Below are 20,731 nucleotides of genomic sequence, written 5' to 3'. Positions count from 1 at the left end.
GCGCCCCATCTGATCACCATTTTTAAACAATGTGATTTGTCATGAGTGATGAGGGTCTAAATTGGACTTAAATGTTGCCAAAGTATTGGTCTAAGTGTTGCCTGTTTCAGAGAAATAATTGGGGGAAAAAACCCCTTCTAGATGAAAACGTTGCATAATTGGATTTTGGGAATGAAAGAGATCATCAAATTTCAGGTTAACAAATACTTACTGAGCACTTTTCCTTGTTCACCGTATGAGGTATGTGAAGATCAGCTAGAGACATCCCTGATCTCGAGGTGCTTACAAAGAAATTTGCAAAGCCGACAGTTAAGCACACACATACCAATAACATAAATTAGATCACCCATATTATGACAATTACAGACAAAGCACTAAAAACGTGCCCAGGATTCACCATTAAGGAGAGGTCTCGTGGAGTTTTGCGCTAAGAGATGTTGTTGTAGGGACTTTTATGGGCATGGTAAAGACTTGTGGGCAAGCATGCACGCTCTCTCACTCTCTTCCCCTTGCCCCTGCCTGAGAGCAAGTTCAAGTCCCCACCCCACCCCACCCTCACTGGAGGCTGGTAGAATGATGCCTGTGGATCACCCCTCCGCTGGGCCAGGGCTGGAATTCTCTGCTGCTGCTTCCTGGTTCCATCCAAACACTTATACTGTCTGGATAGGTATGGAGTCACACAGGAGGGTATCGCTACCCAAAGTGTTTTGCTCACTGCAGAAACCTGAAGAAACCCAGCCTCTTCGAAAAGTTGGCATCCTCAGGAATGTGAAAGGAAGAGAGGGTGCTATGTTTGACATCCATGGGAAGGTAAACAGAAAACCAGAAAAGAGGACAGGTAGAAGAAGGCAGAAAAAAAATCAATTCATAAATGACTAACCCACTGGATTGTGTGGATTGCATGATGAAAAAGCGTTTTGATCAGCGGAAAGTTTAAAAGAATAGGCCTGCCTCATGAGTCCCTAATCAATGCTGACCTACACCTGTGAACTACTTATGCTAATATGTTCACTAAAGTTTAAACGTTGCACTCAGACAGATGACATATTTCTCTTCAAGAACAGTCAGGACAATGTCCAGATTCTTCACTGTATTTGTGACTTTTTTTAAGTTTATTTATTTTGAGGGGGAAGGGAGGGGCAGAGAAAGAGGGTGAGAGAGAATCCCAAGGAGACTCCATGCTGTCAGCTCAGCGCCTCATGCAGGGCTCAAATTCACAAACCGTGAGATCACGACCTGAGCAAAAATCAAGAGTCCAATGTTTAACCAACTGAGCCGCCCCAGAGCCCCTTGACTGTGATTTTTTTCTTTTTCTAAGAGATAAATAGGGGCACCTGGTTGGCTCAGTCAAAAAAGCATGCAACTTTTGAGGTCGGGTCATGAGTTGAGTCCCATGTTGGGTGTACAGATTACTTAAATAAATAAACAAACAAACAAACAAACAAACTCAGGGTGCCTAGGTAGCTCAGTACAGAGCCTGCTTGGGATTCCATATCTCTCTCTAAATAAATAAATAAACTTTGAAAAAATAAACCAACTTTGAAAAAGAGAGAGAGATCATTGACAGGGACTTTGGAATCTCTTTAATATACACAGATAATGGCAAACACATTTATTTACAGTTTTCTTTCTGAAAAAACAAACTTTCCAGAAGTCAATGTCTGTTATACGATAGCATGTATCTATCTTGTTTCATGTGGGAGCGGTGGGTCACATCTTTTGTTATAATGGATGATGTTGAAATGTACTTGATGTGGCAGTTGAATGCCACAGCAGCGGCAGGTACCCTCATCTCTTCTGACTCTCTTTGCAATCTCCCTTTCACTTCTGGAAACATGGCCTCCGGTGTGGCGGTCTCTGATGGCGTCATCAAAGTGTCCAGTGACATGGAAGTGTGTAAGTCCTCCACACCAGAGGAGGTGAAGAAGCACAAGAAGGCGGTAGCCTTCTGCCTTAGCGAGGACAAGAAGAACATCATCCCCGGAGGAGGGCAAGGAGAGCCTTGCCAGACGATGTGGGCCAGACGACGGACGACCGTGATGCCACCTTTGTCAAGATGCTTCCACACAACTACCGCCACTACGCCCTCTATGACACAACCCATGAGGCCAAGGACAGCAAGAAGGTGGACCCGGTGTTTATCTTCTGTGCCCTGGAGCCTGCGCTACTTAAGAGCAAAATGATCTCAGTCAGCTCCAAGGAGGCCATCAAGAAGAAGCTGGCAGACATCAAGCATGAATTACAAGCAAACTTGTTGTATGAGGAGGTCAAGAACCGCTGCACCCTGTCAGAGAAGCTGGGAGCCAGTGTTGTCATCTCCTTGGAGGGCAAGCCTTATGCGAGCCCCCTGCAGCCCCCTGCCTGGAGTATCTGGCAGCCCCAGACCCACCAACGGAGGTTGCAGGCTGCACCCTTCCTGCCAGACTGGAGGGGGTGTCGGATCCCAGCAGGGGGAGGGTAATCTCTTTACCCACAAACAGCCCCCTCACCCCCTGGACCTTCCTCCCCCCCCCCCATCCCTGATGGTTCTGACCTCCCCAAACTGCTTTAGATGTGATTCCACTTGCGTTGAAGCAGGACCAAGTTCTCCCCAGCCACCCCAGTTTGGGGGGATCCTGTATTTTTTTAATGACACCCCAATTCCCAACCTGCTCCTTCCTTTTCCCACTCTGCCAACTTCTAACGGCGGTAGTGACTCTGCACTTGTCTATTTAGTTCTGTGTATAAATGGAATGTTGTGGAAATGACCTCTCCTTGCGATGTCTGGTTCCCCTCTTCTCTGTCCCTGGTCACAACTACTTATGGAAGCAGGACCAGTAATTGACCTTCAGTTAAACACACACACACACACACACACACACACACACACACACGTACTTGATGTGGCCCATTAATGAGTAATGCCATTTTTGTGCATTAGTCAATTTGCCAAATTCTGATATTTTATAGTATCATCAGCTAGGAGTTATTATGTAAAAGTCAGTAAAATGTGTTTGAGTATACAGCTCCTCAGAGTGCTCATGATTGTGTTATTAAACCTGCATTATTGAGCTTATGGTCTGAGTTTTCATCTAAATTAATATGACTCAGCCTGAAGGCAAAAGAACATATTAAACTAGGGTTCCTTGGAGAAATGGCTAATTCCAGGACTGGAGCAAAAAAAAAAGTACAACATGAGACCCGGAACGACTGTTATGCCAAAAGGTAAGAATGTAATCAAAAAGACATGGCAGCCAGTTTGAAGGGGCTCCTAACTGGCCAAATATGGACAGTTTGAACATCAAGTATAATAAAAATTATGTATTGTGTCCTATAAATCATGGAATTGAATAAAAATCCACAAGTCCATACTGCTAAAATAAATAGGGATGAAAGGAAAGTGATTCTTCAGAGAAGAATGCCAACTAATAAATGTAGAAAAGACAATGGAGTTGGAAAATCAACCTTTCTGAACCTTTATAGTAATGACTGATTCAGGGAAGAATTATCAATGGCTGCAAAAAGTAGGGTGAATACATGAGGAACAATAGGGTATCTACATTGTCCCAAAGCATTTTACAACACATTTATAAACTACAAAGGGAAAAGAGTGATTTCTAGTGAAATCTAGTGACAGACACCACCTTAATCAAAGGATCAATGTTAACATCACCAATTTTGGAACAAGCAGACATCATGGGTCTCCTGATGTGATGCACTGGGAAGAACACGATAGCACTGATGAAGTATCTTGCCCCAAATGCATAACCTAATGTAATCGTGAGAAAACATCAGAAAGAAAGAAAGAAAAAACAAACAAACAAGGGACAGTCCACCAACTAATTGACCTACAGTCTTTGAAAAGCAATGACATGAGAGATAGAGAGGTTGAATAACTCTTTCAGATTAAAGGTGAGTACAAAAACTATGAAGACTAAATGCCTTGTGTGATTTTGGAGTAGGTTCTGAATTGGAGAAGAGGGGATGGGGAGAAAAGGATTGCCATAAAATTACTGAAACAATTGGTGAGATTTGAATATGGACTATATAGTAGATAATAATAGTGAATCATTGTTAAATTTTCTGAATTTGATATTTGTACTGTGGCTATGTAACAGACTGTTCTTGTTCCGAGGAAATAGCAAGGGGAGCATTTACGGATAAAAGACTGTGTTGTCTACAACTAACTCTCAAATGGTTCAGGAAAAGCAAATGTGGCAAAATGTTAACAACTAGTGAATCTGGGTGAAGGGCAAGTTCTTTGTACCATTTTTGCCACTTTTCTGCACATTTGAAATTATTAAATGGTGCTTGAGCATCTCTTCCTGTTGTGTTATTCCATGAGTCTACAATATTCCTTTTAAGGATGACAACAGCTGCATCTCAGGAAATCCTAGTGGGCATCCTCTCTGCTCTCTGTACTCTACATTACAATGCCTCATGTCTGAATACCAAGGCCATTACTCAATTTATTGTCCCATTTTTACTGATGAGGAAAATAGAGATTTAGGAAGCTGAAATAATATGTTAGATTAGATGCCTACTCACGACTTAGTGAATATTCACACATACACACCCAACCTCTGTGAGCAAATTATATTTTCCCCATCCTATATTTGTTGGGCTAGCACCATGGGGATTATTCTGGGAAAAGGGATGTTCACAGATAAGACACAAGGAGAAATTTAAAATGGGATTGCATGGTTGGGCTTGCACTTCTGGGATTCTGCCATCACTATGAGAAAAATATGTCTTGGGTAGGCCCAGGGAGGATGAGACATATGTGAAGTGGGCCTGAAACTAATTCACAGATTGACGACAGGCCCAGCTGAGCCAGACCGGATCAACCAACACTAAGCAAACCCATGGATGTATGTAATTGGATGTCACTGGGTCTTAGGGTCATTTGTCACAGAACACCAGGGTGGCCACAGGTAACTGGCACAGCAAATGTATCTGACATCACACATATAATAAAAGTTGGAGCCAAGACACTCAACCAAGTTGCTGTGGTGCCTCATATCGTTCCTATTTAAAGAGCATTTCCAGGGGCGCCCGGGTGGCTCGGTTGGTTAAGCTTCCAACTTCGACTCAGGTCATGATCTCACGGTTTGTGAGTTCCAGCCCCGCGTTGGGATCTGTGCTGACAGCTCAGAACCCAGAGCCTGCTTTGGATTCTGTGTCTCCCTCTCTCTCTCTCTGCCCTTCCCCCACTCGCTCTCTCTCTCTCTCTCAAAAATAAATAAACATTAAAAAAAAATTAAGGAGCATTTCCAAATAGGAATAGGCTTGCTATTCATAATGATAATTCATGACCCTGAGAACACCTAAAATACTTTCTGGATCATAAAATAAAAAATGATTATAGCAAAAACTGCGAATGTGTTTTCTGTTTTTCCTAATTGAAAATTATGTCATATTTAATTAACCTTCCTGTTTACCAGCTTGGTTAAATGGTACTACCATTTTTCAACATTAATAACCATCAGAAATATTCAATAAACATAGATTTCAAGTGCTATGCAGTGGAGGCATTGTTTGAATAATCACCAGTCTCTAATGCCAGATGGAAAAATCAATTCTGTAAAAACTGGAGTGAATTTTCTAGCAGGAATTTTTACTCATCTGTGTCCTAAAACACCAGAGAATAGATTTTTCGGATGTTTTGATCCTCTGGTTTTAGTCTTTCTTCAAACCCAAACTGCAAAATTACACCTGTTCTTAAATTTCAGATCCAAAGCAAATTTCCCACTTAAACCTAAAGATATGTTGGGTTTGTTAGTTTTCCTCAATTACTAAAAATATTCCTACATATTTACCAAAATATTGAAAACATATTCTCTTACAGTAAAAAAGGAATTTTTTTTTCTTTTTTTTTTAGCAAAGGTGATTTTCTTTTTTCTCTTTTTTTAATTACATTTTTACCTCAAGACCGAACCATGTAACACGTCTCTGGAAGGGTAGCACAAGAGTCGCGTTGTGACTGTCATTCAGTTATGCAACAGTGCCCGCGTCTTCCAGCAGATTGACTTTGAGGTAGGCAGAGTCATAATTTCTGGTAAAAGAAATAGCCACTGCTAATTCTTCTGGGACAGTGCTGTCAGCATCCATTCAAATGAGATGGAGAGGAAGGGGGGAGGGAAAGGAGAGAGAGGAAAAAGCAAAAAAGGGGGAAATGGCAAGTTAATGCTCAGTCATAGGCTATCACATACATGTGTGGGACGGGAAATATAATACTATGAGAACCGGAGTTTGTCTCCTCCAGAACCCCTAATAAACACACATAAAGACAAACTCCCTAAAACACAACCTTATTTTCTGATACGAAAGACTGATTTTTTTCCTTCCTGTTATTAAAAAAAAAAAAAAAGGCAGCTTATTCGCAGAAACCGGAGTTTAAGATAGCTGTGGTGGTATTGTCTACAAAGCTGAAAGATGCTCTTTTTTGTTTCATATGCTCATTAACGAGAGAAGCAAAGGGGATGTGAAATAGAACAAACTCTGTAAAAGAACGGAGTGCAAAGAAGTCTCCCACTGACATGAAAAAGTCAATTTGAAATGTGAGCTAATGTCACAAGAATCGAGTTTCAGGAAGTGACTAAATAGATGTCCTTTCCTTTTAGTGGTAGATGGCATAGTCTCCTCATACTCTCGTGAAAAATATTTGTTCTTCGGCCATTTTTGCTGGTAAAAGGACCGTGCTGCTTGAAAGACTGAAACAAAACCATTGCTCATGGAAAGGCCTGAGGAAGCTCGAAGAGGCAGGGTGTTCCATTGATTCTCGTTCTTTCTTTCTTTTTTAATTTTTAATTTTATTTATTTTTGAGAGAGAGAGAACGAGTGGGGTAGGGGCAGAGAGAGAGAGAGAGAGTGAGAGAGAGAATGTCAAGCAGGCCTCACACTGTCAGCGCAGAGCCTGACTGAGAGCTCGAACCGCGAACTGTGATCATGACCTGAGCCAAAGTCAAGAGTTGGACGCTCAACCAACTTACCCACCCAGACACCCCTCTCTCCTTCACATTTTTAAGGTTTATTTTCCTTTCAAGTTAGGATGTAAAAGCGGTGAGACATTCTACTCCACTTCTTTAAAGAGGCCACCTCAATTCTAAGAACAGGCACTGTTTTCTGAGCACTTAGTCTATGCAGGCAGCAGGCTTACGTGATAGAGCCAGGATCTGAACTGAGCACTCTTACTCCACATCTCGTCCACTTAACCTCCCAAACACACATTTGGAAAGCGTGATTCCACAGCTTTCTCCCCCTAGAATCCCCTCACACTCTTTGCTCTAGCAGGCAGTGGCTTGGAAGTGTTTTATCTGTATCTGTAGCCTAAGATACCGATAGATGCCTGGGGTGAGGGAGGAGCACAGGGTTGGAGGATGGGCTGTGTAGGCCTTCTACTTCCCATCTTTGCTCCTCAGGGCTCTGGAGCAATGTGTGGGACTTCGGAGAGCAGCCACTGTCCCTGTTACCCAGAGGTTCAAACATCCTCCCTCATCTGGGCCAGTTGAGGGGATGCTATCGCCTTCCACATCCCCTGGCTAGCAGAGTAGCAGAAGCTAATTCTGGGAGAGGCGACCTCTTCCAGGAACCCAGGCAGGGTTCGCACCCCAAACAGACCCACGGTCTGTCTTTAACGCTCTCATTTCCCAACCTCCCAATTTCCTCATCACTGAATTTGGGTGGCATTAATCCTTTTGAAAGAAGGCTGGACATCAACAAATAAAGCACCTCTCTGAGGCAACACAGCTGCCTTGCCCACCTCGTTCATGCTGCTGTTTATTTAGTTACCAGACCGAACATCACCCCAACTCAGAGTTCAAGAGGTTGGTTTCAAAAACTAGTTGACATAAACAGATCGGAAATGGAATGTCAGATTGAAGTGGCTGCATTACTGTCTGCAACTCTGAAAGAGCTTCTGTATTACCATTTTGCTAAATATGACTTCGTATCAAGTATCCGTTTATTTTCTTCGACCGGAGCAGGTGGCAGCCTAAGTGATCGTGACTGATGCCCGAAATTCCTTAACTGGAAACTGTCTTTCCTATATCAGTTAGACAAAGGTTCTTTAATGCAATCTCCTTCAGTCAATGATACCTCTTCTAGCTCTACAGTAGGTACATTATTACTAACTCATCCCGAGGAAGAAGGGAAAGGAGAGAGAAATTCTGGTGCCTGAAGAGGGGAGGGAAAGATGATATTAGACAACTGGTTTCTTGAGTAATTTCTTAAAACTACTCTTTTATTGAAGATAGGCCCATCAAGCATTTTCTGAGTAAATGAAAAATGGGAGAGGGTAAGGGAAGAAGGGAAATTTTTGAAAATGGACACTGATTTTACTTCTTTACTTTATAAAAGGTAGTTAAATAGTACTTTGGCAACCAAACTAGAAAACAGTAGAAGGGAAATTCCTCCAGCTCAAAAAGGGAATCTGTGAAAACCCCACAGCTAGCATCATATTTATTGGAAACATACTGGAAGCTTTTCCCTTAAGACCAAGAATGAGACAAAGATCTCCAACCTCACCATTTGTATTCCATTCAACTAGAGGTCCTAGCCAGAGCACTTAGGCAAGAAAAAGAAAAGGCATCCAGATTGGAAAGGAAAAAGTAAAACAATGTCTATTTGCAGATGACATGATCCTGTATGTACAAAATCCAGCAGAATCCACTAAAAAATGATTAGAACTAATAACAAGTTTGGCAAAGTGTCAGGATACAAAATCAATACACAAAAATCAACTGTATTTTTGTATACCAGCAAGGGACAACCCCAATAAAGAAAACAGTTCTATTTACCACAGCATAAAAAACAGAATACTTGGGAATAAATTTAACAAATGACATGCAAAATTTATATTCTGAAAACTACAGAAAGTTGCTGCGATAAATTGTAAAAGACCTAAATAACGGAAAGTCATCCTATGTTCATGAATCGAGAAGACTTAATATAGTTAAGACAGCAATACTTCCCAAATCGACCTACAGATTCAATGTGATCCTTGTCAACATCCCAGGAGGATTTTTTTTTCCAGAAATTGATAAGCTGATCATAAAATTCATGTGGAAATGCAAGGGACCTTGAATAGACAGACAATTCTGAAAAAGAAGAACGAAGTTGGAAGACACACAAACTGTTGAAAGCTCACAACAAAGCTACAGTCATGAAGCCACCGTGGTGGTGGCAAGAGGGTTGGCTTATGAATCAATGGAATAGAGATGAAGTCCAGTAATAAAGCCTTACATTTATGTTCAAGTGGTTTTCATCAAAGATTCCAAGACAATTCAACAGGAGAATCATGATTTATTTAACGAATGGTTCGGAGACAACTGGATATTCACATGAAAAAAAAAAAATTAAGTCGTACCCCATCTCACACTACACACAAAAATTAAATCAAAATTAATCATGACCTAAATGTAAGAGCTCAAACTATGAAATTCCTAACAGGCGATACAGAAGTAAATCTTTGTGACCTGGGATTACACATGATTTTTTTTTTCAATATATGAAATATATTGTCAAATTGGTTTCCATACAACACCCAGTGCTCGTCCCAAAAGGTGCCCTCCTCAATACCCATCACCCACCCTCCCCTCCCTCCCACCCTACACATGATTTCTTAAATACCAACCCAAAGTACACAAAGGAAAAATAAACACATTGGACTACATCGAAATTAAAACTTTTTGTGCCTCAATGGGCACAATCAGGAAAGTGAAAAGACAACCTACAGAATGGGAGAAAATATGTGTAAATCATGTATCTAACAAGGGATTGTATCCAGAATACACAAAGAACTCTCACAAACAACAATAAAAAGACATATAAGCCAATTTAAAAATGGGCAAAGATTTGAATAGACATTCCTCCACAGAGAATATACAAATGGCCAACAGGTACATGAAAAGATGTTCCGTGTCATTAGATATAAGGGAAATGCAAACAAACCACGATGATATACCATGTCACACCCACTGGGATGACTAAAATGAAAAAGATGACAATAACAAGTGTTCATGAATATGTGGAAACACTGGAACCCTCATTCGTTGCTGGTAAGAATGTAAAATTGTGCAGCTGCCTTGCAAAATAGTTTGGCGATCCCTCAAAATGCTAAACATAGAGTTACCATATGATTCAGCAATTTCATTCCTAAGTATATATCCAAGGGAATTGAAAACATGTTCACACAAAAGTGTGCTCACAAATGCTTATACCAGAACTATTCATAACAGACAAAAGGTGGTTGTAAATGCCCATCTACTGGTGAATGGATAAAAAATATAAGTTTGGGAGCACCTGGCTGGCTCAGTCGGTAGAGCATGTGACTCTTGATCTTGGGTTTGTGAGTTCCAGCCTCATGTTAGGTTTAAAGATTACTAAAAAAAAAAAAAAAAAAAAAAAAAAAAAGTAAGCTTGCTTAAAATGGAATGTTGTTTGGCAATAAAAAAATAGGGAAGTACTGACACATGTTACAATATGAACGGACCTTGAAAACATTATGCTAAGTGAAAGAAGTCTGTCACAAATGATCACAAATTATCTGATTCCATTTACGTGAAATGTCCAAAGTTGACAAATCCAAAAAGACAGAAAGGAGGTAGTAGATGCCCAGGGCTAAGGAAGGAGGGAAGGAGTAGAGAATTACTGCTAATATGCATAGGGTTTCTTTTTAGGGTGATGAAAATGTTCTAAAATTAAGTCAAGATGGTTGCACAGCTGTGAATATACTAAAAACCACTGTATACTTGAAATGGGTGAATTTTATGGTGTATGAAATATATCTCAAATCTTATAAAAACACACTTTCGCATAGGATATATTAGAGAAAAAAAAAACATATCACTCTATCATAGGATTTAATTTTCAAGTTTGGGCTAAGATATTTTTGTAGAAACTGTGAGTTGACTACCTAACAACCATTCTTATTTCTGAGAGTAGAATCCCAATTTGGTCCAAGTCGGAGGCAACAGTTTGCTCTGACCCCAGGTGAGTAGTATTGATTAACATAACTCCCAGTCAATCACAGGATCCTTATTTACCTGGGACAGTGATTGGTTCAAGGTGACCCAGCCCTGGCTGTTGACACAAAATGGGAATCTTCTGCTGAGTCTTTTTTTTTTTTTTTTTTTTTTTTTTTAGAAAGAGCATGAGCAGGGGACAGGAGCAGAGGGAGAGAGAGAGGGAAAGAGAGAGAATCTTCAGCAGGCTCCACTCTCAGCAGGGAGCCTGATGTGGGGCTTGATCCCAGACCTGGGATCATGATCTGAGCCAAAATCAAGAGTCTGATGCTCAACCAACTGAGCCACCCAGGCACCCCTGCTGAGAGTCTTAGTGGGATAAAAAGTTCTGGATGAAAAGATCCTTCCATTCTCTGCTTTTTGATTTTAGTTAGTAAGGAAGTGATGCATGTGGAGGCCTAATCATGAAAAACAGAAGCTGTCTTGAAGCTGCTAGATTAACCATTTCTGGAACAACTTATCTCCAGAGTTTTCATAACAGTTGTTAATCAGGCCCCATTGTTTAAACCACATTCTGTCAGATACGCTGTGAATTGTGGCTGCAAGCTTCTAATCGATAGTTTTCTCTTAAGTGGGCTTATTTGTGAATTTTCGCAAAATTGCATTTCAGATCTACATCAATGTTCTTCTTTAGACAATGCAATAAAACCGATCTAGATTTTTTCAGAAGACAGGCCTACTATTGGTCAGTGAAAAGTAAAAGAAGAGAGGATCTTGCTCAATGGGAGAAATGACCTTTTACACATGAAATGGATCAGAGTATTGGTCAGCCTTTGTTAGGAAGCCAAGGTGTTCCTAAGGATCACTTGTCAAAATTTCCAACAGGCATCTTCTAGGGCCTGGACTGGAGTGTTCATAAAATTCTACATTCTCTGTTTCTTAATTCTTACATGAAAACTTCTATGATCACAGGCTCATTTTCATACAGAAGCAAGCAGCTGAGCTTCCAGATATGTTAATATTTTATAACTTGGTTAGCTTGGGCAAACTAACAACCAGAAGTCAGCTCTTAAGTGGTTGCATCTAATTCTTTATGAAAATTGAAACAACATCTTATTATTCACCATTTAATCAAGTTTTAGAAATTATTTTAGAAGTGAACAAGAGAGATGCCTGGCTGGCTCAGTCGGTAAAGCAGGTGACTCTTGATCTCAGGGTTGTGAGTTTGAGCCCCACATTGGGGGTGGAGATTACATTAAAAATAAATAAATAAAATCTTAAAAAAAAAAAGGAGTAATAAATAAATCATGATAGAAAAGAAAAGCAGACATCTTAATAATCCTGAAAAACTTACCCTTTCTCTTTAAATTGTTTATCTTAACAGAAACCAGGAAATTTGTGAAAATATCTACAACTGCTGATGCCATCATGGAATCTCTTTATAAATCTGTAAGCCTGGGATTTACACTTGTCTCACAACTGTGATTTAATTCTTTATATCTTTATGTATATAATTGCTGTAAGCAATATGATTGGACCTAAATCAATGCAAAATTTGGCTATGAAATATTGAGACAGTCTCAAATATTATTTTGTGATAGAACTAATTCCACAGAGGCAGATGTAACTGTTGTTTTTTCAATCTTCAAATTTTACGCTAAGAAGGCAATTGGGTAAACTACTTCCAGAATAGCGAAGTGAACTCCATGTACCCACCTGTCAGTGCAACAACCATAAACGGCAAAAAATTTTTTTGAGAAATAAAACCACTTAAAGTGTCAAGAAATTGAGATGCCTGGGTGGCTCAGTCAGTTAAGTATCCGACTTTGGCTCAGGCCGTGATCTCACAGTTGGTGAGTTCGAGCCCCTCATCAGGTTCTGTGCTGACAGCTCAGAGCCTGGAGCCTGCTTCTTTGGATTCTGTGTCTCTCTGTCTCTCTGTCTCTCTACCCCCTCCCCCAAGAATAAATAAACATTAAAAAAATAATTTAAAAAAATAAAGTTTCAAGAAATTGTCCTAAGGACATGTACTAAGGAAATGAGGAAACATGTAACAGGAAAATATAGTAAATTTTAGTGAGAATAGCAAAAATCTAGGGGACTTAAGCTAGAATCTGCTCCCTGCATCCACCCATCCAGTTTAGCACAAGTGGGTGTGGCCAAGAAAATGAGGCTGTCTCCCCTGAGCTCCCAATGGATGGCTATGGTGTCTCCTTGGGAGGGACAAGCCACAGGCATTTCTCATACCAGCCTCAGGTCTGTATCACAGAGGCTGAGTTCCAAGCAAGTATGGCTGAAGCTCAGAGGCTTTCTTCTTCCATCAAGCCCCGCTCATAGGGCAAAGGATCTACGTCAGGTGTGACAGGCTGAGACCATAGGAGCTCTGATTGCCCTCATCTCAGTTCATTCATGGGTCAGAGCATCCACACCAAGAAAGGCAAACTGTGAAGATCAGGGGCCCCTGCCCCCACCCAGCACCCTACTCCTAAAACAGGTGTCACTCACAGAGAAGCACGCCGTTGTCCCTGCCTTCGGCTCTGGAGCCACAGCTCAGATTTTGCTGAGGAGCAGAGGCAGGCTATAAAACAGAAGTTCTCCCCCAAAAGAACTGACTTTATTTGAAACAGAATGTGGGGAAGTAAAAGCCTAAGGACATTCTCAAAGCTAAACCATAGGCCATCTAGTTTCCCAGGGAAAACCAGAGAAAGATACAATTAATAGAGCATTCCTGGGGTTTGAACAGACTTCCAAGACTGGCCTCAAAAACCTCCCCTGGAAAGAGGACTGAATTTAGTTGGATCAGCCTGTAAAGCAGTTCAGACCCCCCAAGGCATTGTCAAAAAAAAAAAAAAAAAAAAAAAAAAGATACAGTAATCAGTCTGGCAATTAGTAGAACCTAACATCTGGGTGTGATACCAATAGGGGCAGACAGCTCAACTGAGATTAGGGAAAATGAAAGGCAAAGGGAACTCTAATGGGGGTGCCTGGGTGGCTCAGTTGGTTAAGCGATGAGGCGCAGATTCTCGATTTCGGCTCAGGTCATGATCTCGTGGTTCGGTTCGTGAGTTTGGGCCCCAAGTCAGGCTCTGCACTGACAGCATGGAGCCTGCTCGGGATTCTTTCCCTAAAAAAAAGTCCAGCCACGACACTAGGCAAATAAACGGACAAACAGCAACATGCCCTAGGGGTGGAGGAAGTCAATGTCCAGAGTTGCTAATAGACATTGACTAAAGTTTCCAGTTTTCCACACGAAATTTGAGACATGCCAAGAAGCAAAAAGTGTGACCCACACGCAAGAAAAAAAAAAAAAAGCAGGCGACAGAAACTGCCTGGATCCAGCCGTTATACATAACAGAGAAAGACTTCGAAAGGGTCATTATAAATATCCTTGAACAGCTAAAGAAAACTGTGGTTAATGAAGTAAAGAGGGGCACCCGACTGACTCAGTCGGTAGAGCACACAACTCTTGATCTTGGGGTTATAATTTCAAACCCCATGTTGGGTGTAGCAATTACTTAAAAATAAAATCTGAAAAAAAAAAAAAGGTAAAGGGAGGTATGATGATAATGTCTGATCAAATAGAGAAAATAAACAGAAATCATAGGTGGCACCTGGGTGGCTTAGTTGGTTATGCATCCAACTCTTGATTTGGGCTCAGGTCATTATCCCACAGGGTTTGTGAGACCGAGCCCTGAGTTGGGTTCTGCCCTGACAGCATGGAGCCTGTTTGGGATTCTCTCTGTCTTCCTCTCTCTCTACCCCTCCCCTGCTGGCGTGCTCTCTCTCTCTCTCTCTCTCTCTCAAAAATAAATAAACTTTAAAAAATAGAAATTATTTTTTAAAAAAGAAACAAATGCAGATTCTGGAGTTGAGAAGTACAATAACTTAAATGAAAAATTTATTACAGCAGTTTTGAACTGGCATACAAAAATTATCTATGAATTTGAAGATAAATCAATAGAGATTATATAATTTGAGAAACAGAAAAAAGATGATGGAAAACGAGCAGAACCTCAGAAGAATGTGGGATACCAACATACATATAATTGGAGAATCAGAAGGGGAGAAGAGAGAAAGAAGCAGAAAAACCTTCTGAAGAAATAATGACTGAAAACTTCCCATATTTGCTCTAAAAGAGAATAACCTACACATCCAAGTTCAACCAATGTTAAGTAGGATAAACAGAACAAGATCCACACCTAGATACATCATGTAAAAATGTGAGAAGACTTTTTTTGAAAGAGAAAATGTCGAAGGCAAAGAGAAAAATCTCAAAAGCAGTGATTGGAAAACGACTTGTCATGTATGAAAACCCCCAGAAGATTATCCACCGACTCCTTATTAGAAAAACAAGGGAATCTAAAAGGGGATGTATTCAAAGAACTGTACAAAAAAAATCTGTCAACCAAATATGTGAAACCAGCAACACCACCTTACAAAAATGAAAACAAAAGAAAGGCACTCCTGGATAAACAAAAACCGAAAGAATCTGTTGCTAGCCAACCCACCTTACAAGAAATATTAAAGGGGGGCGCCTGGGTGGCGCAGTCGGTTAAGCGGCCGACTTCAGCCAGGTCACGATCTCGCGGTCCATGAGTTCGAGCCCCGTGTCGGGCTCTGGGCTGATGGCTCAGAGCCTGGAGCCTGTTTCCGATTCTGTGTCTCCCTCTCTCTCTGCCCCTCCCCCGTTCATGCTCTGTCTCTCTCTGTCCCAAAAAAATAAATAAACGTTGAAAAAAAAAATTAAAAAAAAAAAAAGAAATATTAAAGGAAGTGTCTTGGGCTGAAAGCAAGCGAAGCCTGATGGGAATTCAAACACACACATGCATACACACAAAAACAGGTAAAGGTAATTAGGTAATTAAAGATGGTGTGAATGCATGTTTCATCTCCTTTCTTCTCTTAACTGATTTAGAGAGCAATTAAAATAATGTGGGAGGGTGCACAGGCTGTCCAGGGGGTGGCGCTGTCCCTGTTGCACTGGCAGCACCCCCCCCCCCCCCCCCCGCCCCACTGTGGCACATGGGGAGGGAGGGCGGGCCTTCCCAGCTGCTCACTCAGCTCCCCTTGCCTGTAGCAACCCAGCTTCCAGGAGGCAGCAGTGCTCATCCTGCGTCCCGGTGCTGCCACCACCCACCGACACCGGTGTCAGCCCTGGCCGGGCCGAGGCCGGAGACTGGTCACCTCCTCGGGGAGCCATTCCAGCAGCTCCTCTCCGGGTCCCAGCAATAAACTCCTCTGAAGCTGAGCAGCCATTCCCCACACGTTTGTGGGCCCTGGGAATCAGGTAGATTGGGAGGTCACCAGCTCCAAACTGAGCTTGGTCCCTGGGCCCCCTCTGACACTCCCCCTACGCTTGGTTCTCTGGTCCTGAACTCCCACCACCTCAGAAAGAAAAGGTTCCAGGTCTGGTGGTGTCAGCCTCAAGGACAATGTCCCTGTAATAAGCACTGGGGTGGGACTAGAAGGGGCCCCCGCCCCTCCTCCCCCAAGGATGTTGGCATCAGGTCTAACTCCAAAGGGCAGAAAGAAACCCACCTTGTGACCTTGGATAGGTCTCTTCTCCTTATAAGTCAAGTCATGGGCAGAGGTGGGGGCTGGTAGTGGGAGCTCCGCAGGGGTCCAAAACCCAACACCTGACACTCTTGAGACCTCTTGCCCTATACCGATGGGACTCTTCCTGCCCTGGGCTGTGGCTATCTGCCTTCCCTTATGATGAGACAGGGAGCATGCTTCAGTTTTGTTTCGTTTTCAAACTCCTTAAGGAGGGGCCCTGGGTGGCTCAGTCGGTTGATTTCAGCTCAGGTCACGATCTCACGGTTCCTTGGATTGAGTCCCAAGTTGGGGCTCTGTGCTGACAGCGCGGAGCCTGCTTTGGATTCTCTCTCCCTCTCTCTGCTCCACCTGCGTGCTCTCTCTCTCTCAAAAATAAATAAATAAACTTTAAAAAATAAAATAATAAAATAATGTGTATATAATTGTATCGTTGGGCTCATACCACATAGAAATATAATATTTGTGACAATAATATTACAAAGGAGGGAGGTGGGAGCAAAGTTATATTGGAGTAAGAAAATTACACTTGATGGTAATTTTAACCCCCAGGAACAAATGAAGAGAACCAGAAATGGTAAACAAGAAGGTTAATATAACAAACACTATAAACATATACTGCCTTCCTTCTCTTTGTTTCTTTAAAATACATAAAATTATGTAAAGTATGTTATACACACACACACACACACACACACACACACATAATAGAAGAAACCACAAAAAAAAAAACCCTCAAAAAATACAGTGAAAAAAATCATTAAAGGAATTAAAATATTACACTGAAAATTACTCACTTCATGCACGTAAGAAGACATTTGGTCACAATCACTAATGCATTTGGTCACTGAACAACCCAAACACCAAAAAGGTGAAAAACAGTGAGAAGATGCTTTCCAAAATTTGGTTCAAGGTACTAATACATTTAAGGATCTTTCTACAGTAGTACGACAAGTACAGTTCTTCAAGGGTTTGTTCTTAAGAGAACCTACTGTTTATTCACTTCTTCCTTGCCACCAGGGGGATAATATATTTATGTAAATTTCTCACAATGACCCCACCGACTGCAGAGCTATGGAAGTGGAATTCTTGAATAGGAAGTAAATCAAACTGACTTGAGATCTGTGATGGAACAGAGTCTATGTGAACTTGTTCACACAGGATTCAGAACCTCTTCCTTGGGTACACATCACATGCCCAGGAACATGATCCAATTTTCAGGCAAGAGAAATGATCTGCATGCACTTTTATGGAAAGATCGATATGTTCAAAGGCAGGTAATGCCCTGAAGCTTAATTGTTTTTGAGAAAAGGGGGCCAGTGACTCCCTTTTAGAATGCTAAATGACCTTGGTAGGCAAGCACCTCAGTAGAGCTTTTGAACACATGAATGGAAATTACCACATTTCTCCCAGATTAGACATAACCACAATCCCTTCCTGGAGTCATCAGTAAGGAATGTGTTTAATAACCGAACCTGTGGTCTCTGGGCTCTCTGTCATTGGCAGGACAAATAAGGACAAGGATATGGACACAGCAGGGGTAAAGGAAGATACTTTGTGCCTGAATTTATTGCTCTCTTTTTCTTCATCTCTGTCTCCTCACCCTTCTTATCTATTTATAGAAAACAAAATTATTCCTTAAGTCTGGATGTAAGAGAGGAACATGTACGAATGCATATCTTAGGCAGATAGTCATGTAAATGATTACAGAATAATAAAATCAGATGTCCAGAGTAAACGATTTCCATCACCACTAACCCATGGCAAGGCTCCCCACTCTATTTTAAGCAGCTTCCAATCTACTTGTGGTCTTTTACTTCAATTTCATTTTTATAACATGTTTCCTAGTTTATAGGGAGCTTGCCCAAATACTGAAGGCCAAAAAAAAACCAAAAAAAAAAAAAACAAAAAAAAACAAAAAAACTCTACTATCCTCATTTCTAAAAGCAAGATTTTATGGGAAATTTTGCCAATCAAGGAACTTTCTTTCAATGTTCACTGAAATAGCATATCAAACTGCCCTTCAGACCCATGGTAACTCCCTTTATAATTTCATAGTCTTCTTGCTAGCTTTATTTGGAAAAGTGACTTTTTTTTTAGAGACTGGAGAAAATCTGACTACTCGGGTTTTCAAGTAAAAGTACCGAGAATAATGAAAAATTGAGTGGATGTAGGAAGCATTCGAGAGATTTGATTGGAGAAATCATTGATCAGTCTTTGCCTATCTCCTTATTATCACTCCGGGGTCTCATTCTTCTGTGTTTGTCAGTTTTATTTTATTTCCACGAAAATCCCCAGTGTTCTTTCTTTTTCTGTGGCAGATTAAATCTACGAATGGAGATAAACATTTTTACTTATCCATTCTTGGCGTATGTTATACTTTCTTTAGATTCATGTCTTTCATCTGTTCTGGAAAATTCTCTAATCATTGTTTCTTTGAATATTCTCTTTACTCCCTTGTATCTCTTTACCCCTTCAGGAAATATGTGAGAATGACTCACTCTATTCACCATGTGTCTTCCTGTTTTGTTTTGAATAAAGGCACAATTCTTTATTAAAGTGGGTTTATTTATTTTATTAAAGTAAATTACTTTTTAATGCCTCATTAACAGAATTTAGAAATGACCAATTACAAATTAAGTAGCTTGGTGGTCATAATAAATCATTATGCTTTACAATTTCCTAATTTTTTTAAGTTTATTTATTTTTTAAAATACTCTCTACACGTGGGGCCCAAACTCACAATCCTGAGGTCAAGAGTTGCACAGTCCTCTGGTCAAGCCAGACAGGTGCCCTACCACTTTCTAATTTTTAAGTAGACTTTGTTGTGGAATAATTTGCATAAAATAAAATCTATATTTGAGGTGGAAATATTTAGATTTTTAAGCGGAAGTGGATGAATTCTGAATTAATCTATGTAACCAATGCCCCATTTAAGATACAGAAGATCTCCCCAGAAACTTCCGTCCTACTCCTTTACATTCAGTCAACACTCTACCACCACACCTCATTCAACCACTGATCTGACTTATCAATAGAGATTTGTTTTGTCTGTTCTAGAATTCTTTTTTTTTTTATGTTTATTTATTTTTGAGAGAGAGAGAAAGAGTGAGCACAAGCGAGGAAGGGGCAGAGAGAGAGGGAGCCAGAGGGTCCGAAGCAGGCTCTATGTTGTCAGCATAGAGCCCAATGCGGGGGCTCAAGATCACAACCTGAGCCCAAGTTAGATCCTTAACCTACTGAGCCACCCAAGTGCCCCTGATCTAGAATTGTATCATATGAACAGAATCATGCACTTGTCCCTCTTTTGTGTCCAGTTTCTTTGTCCAGAATAATGTCTGGGAGATTCATTCATACTGTTGCATGAATCAGTATTTTGGTTTTTTATAGCTGAATAATATTCCATTGTATGCATATATCACAATCTCTTTATCCACATCATTTCATACATATAAAGTAATCTAAATTGTCACATTATGAAAGTGTATCTATTTGATAGAAGATACGATATACAAAAATTGGGGCGGGTGGCACCTGGCCGGCTCAGTCGGTGAAGCATGCACCTCTTGATCTCGTAGTTATAAATTCAAGCTCCAGGTAAGGTGCGGAGATTACTTTAAGAAGTGAAATCTTAAAAAGATATACTTTGGGGTGCCTGGGTGGCTCAATTGGTCGAGCGTCTGACTTTGGCTCAGGTCATGATCTCCTGGTCTGTGGGTTCAAGCCCCGCGTCGGGCTCTGTGCTGACAGCTCAGAGCCTGGAGCCTGCTTCGGATCCTGTGTCTCCCTCTCTCTCTGCCCCTCCCCCACTCTCACTTTGTCTTACTCTGTCTCTCAAAAATAAATGTAAAAATCACATAATAATGCGAATTACAATATAAAAAAAAAAAAGATATACTTTGATCACGTCTCATTGGCTTCTCTCACTCCCGCCTCCAGTCCATTCTTATTGCCAAGATAACCTTCACCATGACGACCTTCTACTAAACTTTGCCCTAGTCCACTGCTGAAAGTAATCCTTTCGCTGCCTAGTTTTACTTCAGATGATACACCTCTTTCTGCTTTGTATTATGGTCGCGTAGGTGCCGACCTAATTTCAACGCCTAGACTCTAGGCTGCTTGAGGTCAGGAAGCAACCGAGATCTATCTTGGCTTGTGCACAGCACTTAGCAAACGGCTGGCTTGCGGGCCATGCTGGGCCAATGGCTGCTGAGTACATGAATGAGCTCCTCCAT

The 20,731-nt window shown here is 41.1% G+C and overlaps 1 protein-coding gene across 1 annotated transcript; it reads left to right on the top strand.

Moving 5' to 3' along the window:
* The first annotated feature begins 1,835 nt into the window (after positions 1 to 1,835).
* Positions 1,836 to 16,234, top strand: LOC123583776 (cofilin-1-like). Its single transcript, XM_045450909.1, is given in 3 exon segments — positions 1,836 to 1,991; positions 1,994 to 2,457; positions 16,021 to 16,234. Coding segments are annotated over 3 exon segments (834 nt in total).
* The last annotated feature ends 4,497 nt before the right edge of the window (positions 16,235 to 20,731 follow it).

The sequence above is a fragment of the Leopardus geoffroyi genome, chromosome A1, assembly GCF_018350155.1.
Source record: "Leopardus geoffroyi isolate Oge1 chromosome A1, O.geoffroyi_Oge1_pat1.0, whole genome shotgun sequence".
Lineage (NCBI taxonomy): Eukaryota > Metazoa > Chordata > Mammalia > Carnivora > Felidae > Leopardus > Leopardus geoffroyi.
The sequence above is the reverse complement of the archived record's forward strand: the minus strand, read 5'-3'. Positions and strand labels throughout refer to the sequence as shown.